This window comes from Perca flavescens, chromosome 3, assembly GCF_004354835.1.
Source record: "Perca flavescens isolate YP-PL-M2 chromosome 3, PFLA_1.0, whole genome shotgun sequence".
Classification (NCBI taxonomy): domain Eukaryota; kingdom Metazoa; phylum Chordata; class Actinopteri; order Perciformes; family Percidae; genus Perca; species Perca flavescens.
Genome location: NC_041333.1, coordinates 41,489,477 through 41,505,272, shown reverse-complemented (window position 1 = coordinate 41,505,272; position 15,796 = coordinate 41,489,477). Strand labels below are relative to the sequence as shown.

The 15,796-nt window shown below is 40.1% G+C and overlaps 2 protein-coding genes across 2 annotated transcripts; one reads left to right on the top strand and one right to left on the bottom strand.

Moving 5' to 3' along the window:
- The first annotated feature begins 4,438 nt into the window (after positions 1-4,438).
- Positions 4,439-5,368, top strand: LOC114553038 (olfactory receptor 4D1-like). Its single transcript, XM_028574132.1, has one exon. The coding sequence runs from the start codon at positions 4,439-4,441 to the stop codon at positions 5,366-5,368; it is 930 nt and encodes a 309-aa protein (XP_028429933.1).
- A 2,669-nt stretch (positions 5,369-8,037) lies between these two features.
- On the bottom strand, positions 8,038-8,967 carry LOC114553037 (olfactory receptor 142-like). Its single transcript, XM_028574131.1, has one exon. It carries the CDS (start codon positions 8,965-8,967, stop codon positions 8,038-8,040), a length of 930 nt encoding a protein of 309 aa, XP_028429932.1.
- Positions 8,968-15,796: the final 6,829 nt, after the last annotated feature.

Sequence of the window (15,796 nt, the reverse complement as noted above, 5' to 3'; positions counted from 1 at the left end):
ATATAATCATAATACCAGGGACACATTAACTCAGCTCATTACAATATGTAAACCACGTTGTTTCTCTCTGAGCCTTTCTGGAAGCTATAGAACCAATCACAATGTTTGTTTACAATAAAACTCCTGTGTCTCCTACATTTAACTTAACCCCGCTGAGCAAACAGGGACGAGGAAAAACTGGATTTACTTTCATCTCCTTCAACTTAAATGCCTCTTTAAAAATGTAATTATATCAACACTTTGACTAATGTTAGCTTGAAGAGCTAATTTAACTGTTGGGCCACATACTAAAGAAAATGACACCACCCAAACTAACAGTCAGTCCAACCGGCTGTGAGAATGCTGTTCCTAACGTTAGATTTGGCTTATCAAAGACACTACAACACAGTACCGAAAAATAAGCACAGCAGAGACCACAGAAAGGTCGGAACTCTGTGTTTAACTATACATCTTTAAATGTTACAGTTACCGCTAAACATAATAGAAATAAACACGTTTGCTGAATTCACACATCTCTGCAATTCAAATCGGCCATTTATCTACAGGAAGTAATTGTTGTGTTAGCGCATCGTCACAATGATTCGGTCTATTGTGCTTGATGTAAACACACTTGTTGTTATTTTCCTGTATCTTTAGGAGCACATTAGTGCAGAGTTCATTCAGCAGGAGGCCGATGTGTCTTCTGTGTCTCCGCATCAAGAAACAAACTTTCTGGAAATATCTGAACTCCTGCCAGAACTTAATGATGCACAAACTCTAACATATTACGTCAACCAGGTAAAGGTCAGTGAAAACTTTATTTTCTCTACAGGCCAAAGATCGTAAACATGTATGACATTGTTTGTGCTACAGTGAGATGTATGGTGAACAGAGAGTGGGCAGTGGGGACTCTGATGTGTGATTTCATCATGTTAACTGTATTGTTTGACAGTAATGAGCCCCGGCAGATCTTCTTTCTGTGTCAGCGCCATTGACAACAGCAGCAGTTATTTCCATCTGTACCACAACACAGGGCCAGACCCCAGAGGCATCTTTGGACACTTGGACACTCTGGAGGCTCGAACCAGCTTCACTAACAGGCCAATTAGCACACTCTGCATCATGGGAGGACACTCTGCTGTCGCGATGGTTACTGCTGGAAACAGAGCAGCTTCAGGGGCTTTGCTTTGGGTGTTTGTGCTCCTGTGTAATGACCACAGGAAAGTAATGTTTTGTTAAATCCTTTCTTTGGAAGGGGTTTGGCAGCAGCCACAACACAAATGTAATTCTTGGAGATTAGAAAGATTAAAAAAGGGAAGAGGATAAGGGCCACTAAAGTGTTTATTTTTTTCAAGTTTTATCCAAAGTACAAATCCTGTTTACGTCTCATCTTTGCGGATTATTATCCAAATCATACATTTTTTACATTGATTTACTTCCAAAAGAGCCACTATTTCATTTCATCATGCCAATAAATGATCCATCACATAACTAACCTTTGTGTTTGAAAGAAGTCCACCTATACTCAAACATCCAATCTTCAGGGCCTCTAAAGGTCTGGGGTCCCCAGGACAGCTGTCAACTTTGCCTGGTTAATAATCCAGCCTTGGGTCTGTGAATTACAACACTATTAAGGTATTTTTGAACTGTTGTTTTTGTCATTAGTACGTTAAACCAGAAGGTGAATATGACACAGTGATAAAACACTTCTGAGTTTTTCCGAAATGAGGTTGATTTCTTGGAGCTTTCGTTCCATGAATAAAGACATCAACCAATGATGTTGTGATGTTGAAAAGAGCAGTGAATACATCATAACTGTTGCAAGTTCACTGTTAGAGATAAAGATGTTTTTTAAATCAGCCACGCCGATTAGCTATTATTACACAATTTCGTTGAATACTTAATTCTTGATTGGTCAATACCGGCATTCCATGATCTTTTTTTTTTTTATAACAGACCATTGCTATGTAGAGCAGACCGTTCTAGCTAATTGCTGCCGCTCTGCACTGCGCTTCTGTGGGAGATCAGTGCTCATACTGACGCTGATCAGCTGATCACAAACGAGAAGAGAAAGGTGAAAGAAATAAGAAGAGCTAACAGTGCAAAAGGCTACAGTGAAAAACAGAGCATTAGTTAGCTCCATGGTTAGCTCACACGCTCACTGGGGCGACCTGGCTTCCGTTTGAGAGTGGTGCAAATCTGCGGTAACGTAAACCTTCCCGACCGGGAGGCAGGCATTATCAGCGGGTTACCTCTGTATGAGCCCCAATCTCCTTTGGAAGCCCGGCCTGGGCAGCGTGTAGTGCAGATCAACCAGCCAGTGAGACATGAACAAGGAGTTAAATACCGATGCCAATAAAATCTTTTTTTAATCAATAGTTTGTGTCAAATTATTATTATTTCTTTAGTAACTGGCCATGTAATAATTGGGATAATGTAGCCCGAGCTGGTCACACTTGCGAAATTCCAGATTACTGTGGACATCGTTCCCATACGGCTCGATATCTCTGTTGAATTATGTCCCATTCCTTCCAGTTTACGAGTTTATCCGGGTGTCCTTTCCATCTCTTCCTTGTGTCTTATGGTTTGGACTCTGAAAGCCTTCTCTCTTTGCTGGTAAACCATCTTTCATTGCCCCTTGTGTCTATTTATCAGAAGTTTCTGGGTGCTTTGGTTGGACATCTGTCCTAGCTTCTCCACCACCTTACCAAGTGTGGGTGTAAAAAGGGTGTAAAATAAAGGGCGTTTCCCTTTATTTGAAAGTGGATAGATATGAAAGGGGGAAAGAGATGGGGATGACACACAGCAAAGGGCAGCAGGTCGGATTCGAACCCTGCGCCACTGCAGGACTCAGCCAACATGTGGAGAATGCTCTTACTGGGTGAGGCCGCCCCTTCGATTTTAAATTTAAGGATTGAAGATTTTAATTGATATTTCGACTATCAAAATCAAACTGCCACTGCCGGAGTCGGAGACAAAACAACAGAACTGGAAAATCCTTTTGCTTCCCTAAAGTCACCGTGTGGCACCCCTAGAACCTTTCAAATCCAATGAAATCAGAGTCAGAAATACTTTATTGATCCCTGAGAAGAACTTGGGTACCTGGTGTTAAACAGAAGATATGTTTGAGACTGACAAGCTTTTTCATCCTGTCACCATACTCACATGGTTGTCCCCTAGTTTGTTCTCGTAATATCAACAAGCTGATGGATCATCACAGCCATCTGACCTTACAGAACGTGTGTTCAGTGCTTTTTGTGAGACTTATTTAGGTTTTTTAAGTAATACTGCTGTTAGAATTATGGCACCACAGCAAGAATGTGTGGTGCCATGTGGTGGAGTGTGGTGTTTGGTGTTTTAAGCCCCCAATGTCGCCTGGTAGGCACTAGGATTAGGCAATGTTTATGGTTAGGTTTGGGTAAAAACGCAGCACCCAGGATGGGCGCTGCCTTAAAGTCGACGTTGTGGGCTTAAAACACCATTGAGCGTATAGTGTGCGCGCCATATAGGCTGATTCCTTGGCAGTGGCCCAGGTTCGAATATATTTTCTTCAAGCTGTGCTGTCAATTAAAAGCCATAAAAGCCCAAAAATGAATCTTTGAAAACAAAGAAGGCCCTGAGTTTGATTCCATGAGCTGGCTGTTTTTTTTTTTTTGGGGAGTTTGCATGTTTTTCCTTCGGTTCCACGGTTTCCTTTAACAAACCAAAGACATGTAGGTGACTTAAAATGGATAAGGCCTGACAGACCACCGTGCTTGCAATAAACTGTTGGTAACCCTGCCTCGATACAGCACTTCCATATCAGTTTAATAGAAAGAGGTATCGTCTGTTTATTTGATAGCATTGAAATCATTCTTCTATACCATAATGCCTTGATACCCATAAGGTGCACCAAGCCCTAACCACTGACAACCAAAGATGGGAATAGAGTACGGGTGGATAAAAGTGACACAATGAAAACATTAGTTGGTATTGAAGTGAGACCATAACCTACCAACTAACCAAAAGAAGGCGCTCTACAAAGTTTGCATTTTTGCTGGCATTAATTAAACATGAGTATCAGTCAGCGGGACCTTTCGTAATGAGGTCACTCCGCTGTGGCCTCTGACTTCTTTTAAACTTCAAGGCAAAGATGAGTTTCAGCTTAATTAGGAGGGCCTCACAGTCCGTCTAGAGCAGGTGAAAGCTCACATTTACACAGTGTCACAAACTACTTCTCAACTATCTACTTCTAACCTAAGCATTATATTCACACAGAAAATGGTAAACTATGGTGACTCTATTTAGTACTAGTATGCCGGCCACTGTTTATTTGTGCTTGATGTTTTGGCTGCAAATTGTGTCAAACCAGCAGATGTTTAAAACAGACACATTATAACCGACACCGCAACTAAAAATGTAACAAAACTTTTGCTTTGTGTGTACAGCAGTAGATTTGCTGTGAACCAGAACAAGCCTCATGATAAACTCCACTCAGGTTTCATATTTCATACTTGGTGCCTACTTTGACACTGGGCTGTTTAAATACCTATGTTTCATGATTGTTATGTCACTATATGTTTTTATTATTTGTGCCAATCTTTTACTGATTGTAGTTATCTCTATGAACAGAAGCTTACATGAACCTATGTACCTTTTCCTGTGCAGCCTGTTTGTAAATGAACTGTATGGTAGTACAGGGTTGTTTCCATTCCTTCTGGTTCAGATCCTCTCTGACATTCACACTGTTTCTGCTCCCTTCTGTTTCCTGCAGATTTTCTTTGTGTACTCGTATGGAAGTATAGAATTTTTAAACTTAGCCGTCATGTCTTATGACAGATATCTCGCTATCTGTTATCCTCTGCAATATAACACACGTATGACATATAAGAAAGTTGCCAGCCTTATTGCCATAACATGGTCACTCGTATTTTTTGTGAACTTTTGTACACTGCCTTTAATTGTTCCTCTACATCTGTGTGGGAACATAATTAACAAAGTGTACTGTGACAACCACTCTGTTGTAAAACTGGCCTGCTCTGACACGACAGTCAATAACATTTATGGACTTATTGTTAGTGCCTTGTCAGTCTTTGTTCCTCTAATTTTGATCCTTTACACTTACATGAAAATCTTTAAAGTGTGTTTTTCTGGTTCTAAACAGACCAGACAGAAAGCTGTCAGTACCTGCACACCTCACCTCGCTTCTCTACTCAACTTTTCCTTTGGAGCTTGCTTTGAAATATTACAGAGCAGGTTTAATATGAGCAGTTTACCCATTATGGTGCGCATTTTTATATCGTTATACTTTCTCACATGCCCGCCACTCTTTAACCCTGTAATGTACGGCCTGAAACTGTCTAACATCCGTGTTGCATGTAAAAATCTTGTAAAAAATTTAGGCTTTTAGTATTTAGCAGCCACCTAACAGATGTATACCTTTGTATTGTTCTGTGCATTGTGTTATCATCTTGAAAAAGTAACAAACAGAGATATGGCGTCCACAGTAGTGATGGGACAAGTTTATTTTTACAGCACATTTCATACGACAAGAGTAGACTCAATGTGCTTCAAAATACAACGTAAAATTTCATACATGACAAAAACATATAAGAAGGTATTAGTTATTGGGATCAGCACTTTTAGTTGACAGAAACTGAAGGTGCGTAATTGTCCAATAAATAAAAATGTTTGTTCCCATCAGTCATTTTTAATACATAGTATAAATGTCAGTGGGGGGAGCTGTTTATTTCACAATTTCTTTTTAATTATATTTACAAATTACCAATGTTTGTACAAACTCATCTAAGAAGGTCACTCAGTCTCAGATTTGTGGCACATCAGGAGGACTTTGATTAAAATCCCTTATTTTTTCAGGCTGCACATCATTCTGTCAAATATCAAAGGCGAAGTTATAAACTTCATTTTAAATTATTTATGAATGATGGATTTCATCATTCTTTTTATTTACATGTCAGCATCATCTCCCTGTTCATGATTGTTTAATTTGATCCTGAATTGTGAAGTCAGTTTCAAAATATAATGAATCACTATAAACTCACTATAAATATAAGAACTTATTGATCATCCTTCTGTCTGTGTACCTTTAATTGATTGAGATTTTACGGTGATGGTTTGCAGAAACGTGATGAATAAGTGATACAGATGCTATAAATAGCCACAGCCGTGCAAGCGGTCACGGATAATGACAGCTGCTCTGGCATGTTGGGAAACTGCATTTTCTTACTATATAGTAGGTATATTTCTAACTGACAGGTCTAAAGAGTGGTTATGCAAGCGATGTTTGAGGGCATTTCTCAGTGGGGAGTGGAAATGAGGCCTGGGTGTGCACCTAGCTCCACAAAGATTCAGATTTATAAAAATAGAACCAGGCGTATGTGCAGCTTTATAAATCGAGGCACATGCATGTTATTGTCTTTGGCTCATCAAAAAAACATGAAACTGTAATGACAGACAAGAGCCAGAGGAGAAAACAGCGAAGTCGGCTGGAGTAGAGCGAGTGGGGAATCAAGGCCAGTGGGACTGCAGAGCATATCGTTTTTGGAGGGTCAAAAGCCCAAACTGAGGAGGCAGGGCGGCCATGGCTGCCGTGAATGTCCTGCCCTGCCTATGAACTGCTTCTAAAAGCCTATACCAGAGTGTGGAATTCTAGTCCGGTTATGTGGCATCAGTATTAAATTGAGACCGTCTCATAACCGATTAAAAACTCCTTGTAGTCATTTTGAATAATACAGTTCGATTTTCACACTTGATGTGAATCGTACAGGAGTACACATGATCCAAAATTTGGGGTCAAGTGTACTCTGATCTGTTCCGGGTCCCTGATGTGAAAGCCCCCTAAGGATCAGTGGCTCTACTTTGAACTCTCTCCGGGAAGTCTCCTTACCCTCTCTCTTAGGCTAAGCCCAGCCACCCTACGGAAGAAAATCCTTTTGGTCACTACCCAAAGCTTATGACGATAGGTGGAGGTTGGAATGATCTACTGGTAAATTAAATGCCTTTCCAGCTGACGTTGCACCATTCCACCTTTTGATCTCACGCTCCATTGTACCCTCACTCGTGAGCAGGACCCCGAGACACTTGAACTCCTTAACTTGGGGAACTCTCAACCTTGTTTTGTCCACAACTCAAAGATATTCAAAAAATGCACGTTTGGCGAATCATTGTTCCAAGATTGCAAGTTAATGCACGCTCCGTTCCAGTTGGTGACCTAATGCCTGTTTGTTGCCAAGCGAAAAAAAAAAAAAAGAAGAAAGGGAGGAAGCATAATGATTAATAGCGTCATGGAAACACCTGGTGCAGGCAGAAGAAACTAAAAAATATTCATATATTTTACAAGCTGCAATCAGAGAACTTTTACTTTATTTCATAACAGGAAAATACTTCACACTCTAGACGGGTGCGTTAGAGAGGGACGAGCAGGTCGAAAGTTGGCGAAGAAAATTCTGCCCACTGTCTAACATGCAAAGAAAAAATGTAATGGCTGGCAAGGTTGTACCTTTATTAGGCAAAATGATGAAGATTGTGCCTGATGAAGGCCTAGTACTGAAATGTTTCCAGCTATTAAATTTATCTTTGCAAGTTAGACAGTGTGCGGGAGTTTCTTTGCAACTTTTTTTTTCAAAAGAAATAACTGATTCATTGATTATGAAAATAGTTGTAGTAACTTCGTAGTTGAAAACTGATTGATTAATCAATTAATCTTTGCTGCTCTAGTACCCAGTGTTAAAAAGTAAAGCCAAGGGGTCCTGACCAAGCGTCAGTGTTTGACAAGTTGGGAGTGAGAATGCGTTGGCCTTGCACTTTCATTGTAGGTCTATAGGCTGAGCAGGACATTTTCTATGCTAGAAACCTTGGTTTCCCTGTGCCTGCCCTTGTGACTTTTGGAGTGATGGAAAGTAACTAAGTCCATTTACTTGAGTGTTGTACTGAAGTACAATTTGGAGGTTAGTTAACTTTATTTTTCACAAAATAAAATGCACAGTTGTACATTAGAGAACTTCTAAAGTCTAAGGATTAAATTAAAGATAATAAGTCAATCTGTTGAACAACTTCATATTAATAGCCTACATTTGCCATCAGACTTTTGCCTATGACACGGATTTTGGACATTTTGAGGCCATACATTACAGGGTTGAAGAGTGGCGGGAATGTAAGAAAATATACCGATAAAAATATTCGCATTATAATGGTTACATTGCTCAAATTAAACCTGCTCTGTAATAATTCAAAGCTGGCCCCGACAGAAAAGTTTAAGAGTGAAATGAGGTGAGGTGTGCAGGTACTGACAGCTTTCTGTCTGGTCTGTTTGGAACCATCAAAACATACTTTAAAAATATTCATGTAAGTGTAAACAATAACAATTAAAGACCCAAAGATTACACCAAAAGATAAAATAAGCCCCAATGCATTAACTATATGTGAATCTGAGCAGGCCAGCTTCACAATAGAGTGGCCGTCACAATAAACTTTGTTAATGACGTTCCCACAGAGCCGGGAATGGGAGTGCAAATATATACTATAAACAATACATGCAATCAAAGGGTATAACCATGTTAGAGCAATAAGAGTGGCAATCTTTTTAGATGTCATACGAGTGATATATTGTAGAGGATAACAGATAGCAAGATATCTGTCATAAGACATGGCGGCTAAGTTTAAATATTCAACAGCTCCATAAGTGTGTACACAATAAATCTGGAGGAAACAGAAGGGAGCAGAAACAGTGTGAATGTCAGAGAGGATCTGAACCAGAAGGAATGGAAACAACCCTGTACTACCATACAGATTATTTACAAAAAGGCTGCACAGAAAAATGTACATAGGTTCATGTAAGCTCCTGTTCATACAGATAACCACAATCAGCAAGGCATTTACAGTGACAATGAAAATATATAAAGCCATGACAATCATAAAATATAAGTACTTAAAAGGTCCTGTGTCTAAGTAGGCAGCAAATGTGAAATATGAAACCTGCGTAGAGTTCATTGTGATTATTCTTTAGGTTGACAACAATTCTACTGTGCACATTACCGTTTGTTAGAGATTTGTAAAAATATTAAGCAGCGTCAACTTGGATTTGTTTGGCACAATTTGCAAATTAAACATAAAGCACACATTAACAGAAGTCAGTGGAGTAAAGCCAAACAGATTAACTATCATGGCAATAATTGTATAAAACATCCCTGGGTGGACCATTTTCTGTTCAAAGTCACAATAATGCTTTGGTTAAAATATACAAAACCAGTCAGTGACATTGTGTGAATTCACCTGCTGCCCCACTAAAGTCATCATGTGAGTCCCGTCTAACTGAGCGAAAACTCTGCTTCAAAGTCTTATAAAACCTCTGAATAGGGAGGACACCCGCAGCAACAGTGTGACCTCAGAACCAAAGGTCCCAAGGATTAAACACTTTTTTTTAAATTAATGTCAGCAAAAATAACTCTTTATAGTCTGCTTTTTGTAATTTCTAACCCTAACACCAGATGGTTTAGGAATAGTCCAATTTAATTTACCTAAAAGAAGGTGTTTCAGTCAATTGCGTTCCTTTCATCAATCTATCTATACCCGTTTATCCCTGGTACCAGGGTCAGTTATATGGTTTGGTACACCTGGCACTGAAAGGCTGAGTTGTATCTATTCCATCTGTTCAGTGTTAAACATTTTCCTCCACCAAGGGTTAATGTTTTTATCTTTCAAAGAGGCCTGTGGAAACTGAGAGATGTGTGGTATCACACTGAGCACCTTTCGACCATCAGCATTATTGGTAGGGTTTTCTGGCAATCCGGATTGTTTCTTAAGCTTGATATATGGTTATATCTACACCGTAAGTACGTATGTACACAGGTACATGTCCCCGAAAATTTTAATCAAAATTTTAAAGTCACATAGAGGCAAAGCAGACCACAACAACTGTGATTGGCTAGCTTGGCTGTGGCTTGGTAGCATCGCATTTCCTTCTACTCGTTCACAGGTTCTCCTTCTACTTGAACAACATGGGTTCAAGGAGAGGGTTAACTTTTCCTGCAACAGCTTTCCAACTGTGGTCAGAAAGCACAGGGGAGACGTAGGCTATGGTGTAAGCTCTGCATAGAGCTTACAAACTTCTATAAATCAGCCTTTATGGTTCCTTTAGATTCTGCTCATGGGAAGCTCCAGGTTAAGGTTAAGTTCTTGAAGTGAAAATTAAGTAATTATTAAAGGTGCTGTAGGTAGGATTGTGAAGCTCCAGGACATAGCCAAAACATTTGAACATCGACAACTTCTCAGTCCCTCCCCCTTTTCTACTAAAGCCCAAATGGTCTCATAAGCCCCTCCCCCCCCAATGGAGAATGAATCTGTGTGCATGAGCAGTGATTGACACGCAGTTAGCCAATTTTGGTCCAGAGCCTTAGAGCAGCATGGCAAACAAGAATCTTAAATTATGTGTTGACAGCATTTAAATGTGGACGAGATATGCAAAAGTTCTTGTTTTGGTCGGTAGCTATAAATATTTGTTGGTTTTTTTTTTTTCGCATTTTTAAACCAATTTTTATTTTGGTAACGTTTGGTCAGGGCCATCTAAAGATGCTATATGCCAAATTTCAGGCAGATCGAGCAAAGACCCCATGGGGAGTTCTAAAACCGGATTTTTAATATAGCGCCCCTTTGCTGGAGAAGTGTGTTAATGTTTGTGCCTGAGATAAAAACAGAGACCCTGGTTAGAAAAAAGTGTTGGACGGGTCAAACAACACAGGATTTTCACCCAGGAGACCGGGGATCGTGTCCCGCTATTTTCTAAACCCAACAGTCACCGTCATGTTGTTCTGTTCCTAAACCCAACTATCCCGTTCTTTTTCTGATCCCAACCGTCGCCAAACTTAAGCCCACCCATGACCTTTTCCTTAACCTAACTGCCTCAAAAGTGATGCAAATAGTCCCGACCAAGCACGCGTTTAGGCCAAATGGTCTCATAAGCCCATCCCCCCACAAGGGACAATGAATGCGTGTGCATGAGCAGTGATTGACTCTCAGTTAGACACCCAACCCCCCCCCCACAGCCCTGATTGGTGCATCTGAACAGGGAGACGTGGATTTTTGCAAATCTCACTACAGGCTGTAGGTGGTGCAAGAGTGATTTATCACCTGAAGTCGTTGAAAGATTCAAACCAACTTTATTTACATGTTTAATTTTACATCATTAGGGACACATTATCATCACTGTTAACACTACTATCATCTGGGCATTTCATTGACGTTATTTTTGTTATTCCAACTTTGTTAGATGACACAGTAAATATTCTAAATTAGGGAAGGACAATTGCTCGAAAAGTAAATTAAACTGAATTCAGAACCTCTAACTGATATAATTTTCCCATTTCATTATTTTTAAATCATGTAAATACTTTCCCTACTGTTTCATATACTTTCCATTAAAAAACAGACTACCGCGTGTGTAGTCACGTGACTCCGCGTCCGTTGTTTTGATACATTTTGGCTTCAGTAAAGACGACACCGAAGGAGTAAATTTATCCGACAAAAGGTGTGAGCCGGTCGCTGATCACTGCGAGGTGACGGCCGTTCCAATTGAGTTAAGCCGACAAAACATGACCGTCATGCGTCATTTATTTTGTGTCTACTTTTTCAGGAAAATTGCTTTTTACATTAAAACTAAAATGTGACATTTTCTTTTCAAGCAATGTGTGCTTTGATTTCAACTGTTAATATTCAATAAATAATAGGGATGCACCAAATTCAGATTTTTGGGTCCAGCCGAATACCGAATCCACTGGTTAAGATTCTCCCGAATCCGAAACCGACATCCTCCTCCCATCCTCAGTCCATTAACACAGTGAACACATTAATGAAGTAAACAACGTCTACGGTCTCTAAAATAGTTAAATGTAACAACTTAATGTTGAATTTACACGCTCTTTTCACATTGTAGGAAAGCACATCGCTATCGTCAGATGAGTGACAATTTTGTTTGGCAAATTTTCGCAAACCAGTGTACGATGAAGGTGTTATGAAATGTTTGTTTAAAGCGCTTAAATACAAAATTCATGTTGTTTAGTTTAAAACAGTCTAAAGGAAATGGTAAATTATAGTGTGATTAAATCTCACTATTTATATTATTTCCAGCACTAGATTTACAGCTGATATGTACAGGTACACAACCTTATTTGTTTAACAGTAATTTAATTTTACTGCTAACCGTCACAGGAAGTGCTTTTATTTTGAAGTAGCCTACACGGAAGTTGTCTGTTGTGTACTCTTGCTAGATTACTGAGATGAACGTGAGACATGTCCGTCAAGCTTAAGTTGTTCACTTTCCTGTTTGTAAAACTGCAACATATTGAACAGTAAATGTTCACAGTAAAAGAAAAGCGTTTTTGGTCGTCATTCGAAGCCATTCCACTACAGAAGGCATGTTGGGTGGGTGAAATTAGAAAGCTAACGTTAGCTAACGAGAAGCAGCCGAGTAGGGTTCGGTGGAAAAAAAATTCTAAGGTTTGGCAGAAACCGAACCCCGTCGAAAAGCCCAATATTCAATTCAAATCCAAACCCAAATCCTGGATTCGGTGCATCCCTAATAAATACTCATAAATAGTTCATCTGTGTGTTTCCTTTAAGTATTTTAAAAATCACAAAGATAAGATATGCATTCTTTCATTAGAAATAAAATCATTCCTCTAATAGTTGAGCATGTTTACAGTACAAACATTGACAGTGAAAAAAATAAAATAAAAAATCTTTCATTAATCATCATCAGGGTCAAATGTTCAATTAATCGTAACTTTAGGTAACATTGTTCAGCTCTGTAGGCCTGTTCTACATTATTTTACCAAAAGCAAGACTTCTACATATGTTACGAATTTTGGACATTTTCAGTCCGTACATTACAGGATTGAAGAGCGGCTGGCACGTAAGCCAGTACAATGACAGAAAAATGCGTAACATGATGGGTAAACTGTTCATATTAAATCTGCCTTGCACTATTTCAAAGAAAGACCCAAAAGAAAAGTTGAGCAGGGAAAGAAGGTGAGGTGTGCAGGTACTGACAGCTTTCTGTCTGGTCTGTTTAGAACCAGAATAACACACTTTAAGAATCCTCATGTAGGAGTAAAGAATGAGAATTATAAGAGCAAATATTACTGTAAACATGTACACAAGTCCATATATGTTATTGACGATTGTGTCGAAGCATGCCAGTTTAACGATTGAGTAGTTGTCACAGTACACTTTTTGAATTGTGTTCCCACACAGCTGTAAGGTGACACTCAGAGACATCATGACAACAATTTCAAGTACACTGAATAACCATACGGACACAATAAGCACGGCAACCTTGTTAGACGTCATACGAGTGTTATAATGCAGAGGATAACAGATAGCAAGATATCTGTCATAAGACATGACTCCTAAGGTAAACAATTCTACATGTCCATAGAAATGCACACAATAAATCTGCAAGTAACAAAGAGAAGCAGAAACAGTGTGAATGTCAGAGAGGATCTGAACCAGAAGGAATGGAAACAACCCTGTACTACCAAACAGTTCATTTACAAACAGGCTGCACAGGAAAAGGTACATAGGTTCATGTAAGCTTCTGTTCATACAGATAACCACAATCAGCAAAAGATTGGTAAAAACTATTAACATATACAAAGATATAACAATCATGAAATACAAATATTTGAAAGCCCCAGTGTCAAAATAGGCAACAAGTGCAAAATATAAAACCTGAGTAGAGTTTATCATGATCCCTCATTTGGTTCATTAAGCAATCAAAATATAGGAGGATAAACTAAACTTAACTATTGTGTGACATTTAGTTCCAGATATGTAAAGATGTGGTTTACACTTTAAACTCATGTGAAGCAACAGTATACCAATTCATTCTTCATTATGAAAGGAAATAAGCCACAAAACCCAAACCTACCATTACCCTGAACTAAATCTATACAACACAAAGATTAAACCTTAGGAGGCACACTCCATGACATTGTATTAATCCTCACATACATCTGCTGCTCTGCTCTACTCAAGAGTCCCTCCCAACTGAGCTGAAACTCGTTTTTAAACGTTCCAAGTCAATTGATTCTCCCAGCAGCAGACTGACATCCTCATCAAAGGACCTACTGGTTGTCGATGATTCCTATTGTCAGGCCAAATAGCAAACTTCCTATGTATGGATGTATGGATGGGTGTATGTAAATGGATAGGAAATTTGCTTAAAAAAGATGTAAAAATACCAAATTAATGAACACCCCAAGCTAGAAGCAAACTGTGGCAATTGTATATAGTATCCATCTTAAAGGTGTTATATACAACAGGGATGGGTATTAGAAAGTAGAAATATTTTATTAACAAAATGTGTGTATGTGCTCATTGCAAAAGAGCTGTGTTAGTCATTGAGGAAGTGGTTACTCCAGGTGACCTCTGATGCACAGAAGTCATAAAAATAGTTTAGCCTTTTATGGCATAATGGTGCATTGTTTGAAGGTTGCGAGTTAAGTTCTGGCAGGCCAAGTAGTCAAGATGCCGCTAACCGCTATTGGCCAACAACACTGCTGCATCAGCTGATCTGCATCAGTGCATCAGCTGGTCAACTCCCCTTGCTTCTAGGGCACCCTACTTAAAGCCAATTTAGTTGTTCCTAACTGCTTGCTGCTTGCATCTATGCAACTCAATTCTCGTTTGCACATCAAGCTCATGCTTTTGTCTAGCTTCCAACGTCTGGTCTTACTCACCCTGCTGATGGCCATGACTTCCACCGCTGTCGATGATGATTCATGGCAAATCGACTCCATCGATGACACCCAGCCATTGCAGCTTCAACTAGGCCTGGGCGAGGATGCCTCTCTGGATGACAACGCCGCCGCCGTCCGTCGAAGCTTGGAAAGTAAAACCATGAATCCTCCCAGCGAATAAAACCCTGAATCCTCCCAGCGAGTAAAACCCTGAATCCTCCCAGCATTGGCGCCTGTGCCCAAGATACTGGAAACCTTGATCAATAACAACATCCAGTCTCCGATCAGCGCCTCTCACAAGGATTTATTTATCCTCCTCTGCGACTCTCTGGTATTCCACCAGCTGACATCCTGCCAGTGTCTCCTCCCCACACATCCGGAAAAAAAGCACACTCAGAAACGACAAAGATCTCGAGCCGGCCGGTACTGCACACAAACGGGTCGGTGGCCATGTTCATCCTGGCCCAAGTGCACCTCCAGCCATGGATCCAGTGCTTATGGCACTGTCCAACATTCAATCTTTCATCCTCTATGTGACTGCCAGAATTTCAAAACTGGAAAACGACTCAACCATCAAGCCTTCGTCGAACCTCATCTCCGCTCCATCAGCATCCATTTCCGCTCCAGAAGTCTCCACTATCTCCGAACAGCACCAGCACCAGCACCAGCCTCAGCGTGATGACGTCACCCCAGAGTTCACTCCCAGAAGGACCTTACCTAACCTAACCCTAACCCTTCTCACCATCTGCTGCCATCTCTCATCAGCTGAGGAGCCAGATTTTAACAGGTAATGACACCAATCTTGTTAAAGTTCTGCTGGGCTCTGAGCTGTGCGAGTGGCGTGTTTTTAGACCGTGGCGACCTATCCGTCGCATTAAAGATGGGGACCCTAGACTGTTTAAGACTCTGACCTTTCCCGAGTTCTGCATAGCCTTTGGAGTATATAGGGATGTAATTTGTGAAGTCTATCCGGCTCGCAACTTGATACTTATCTTGCCTTAAACCATGGTCTGTGTGGATACTCGATTCTGATTGGCTGCAGGTTGTCCATAAAAAAGTGATGTAGGACACCTAATAAATACGAA

Coding starts and splice junctions, on each gene's coding strand:
- LOC114553038 (XM_028574132.1), top strand. CDS start 4,439: ATGATAAACTCCACTCAGGTTTCATATTTCATACTTGGTGCCTACTTT.
- LOC114553037 (XM_028574131.1), bottom strand. CDS start 8,967: ATGAACTCTACGCAGGTTTCATATTTCACATTTGCTGCCTACTTAGAC.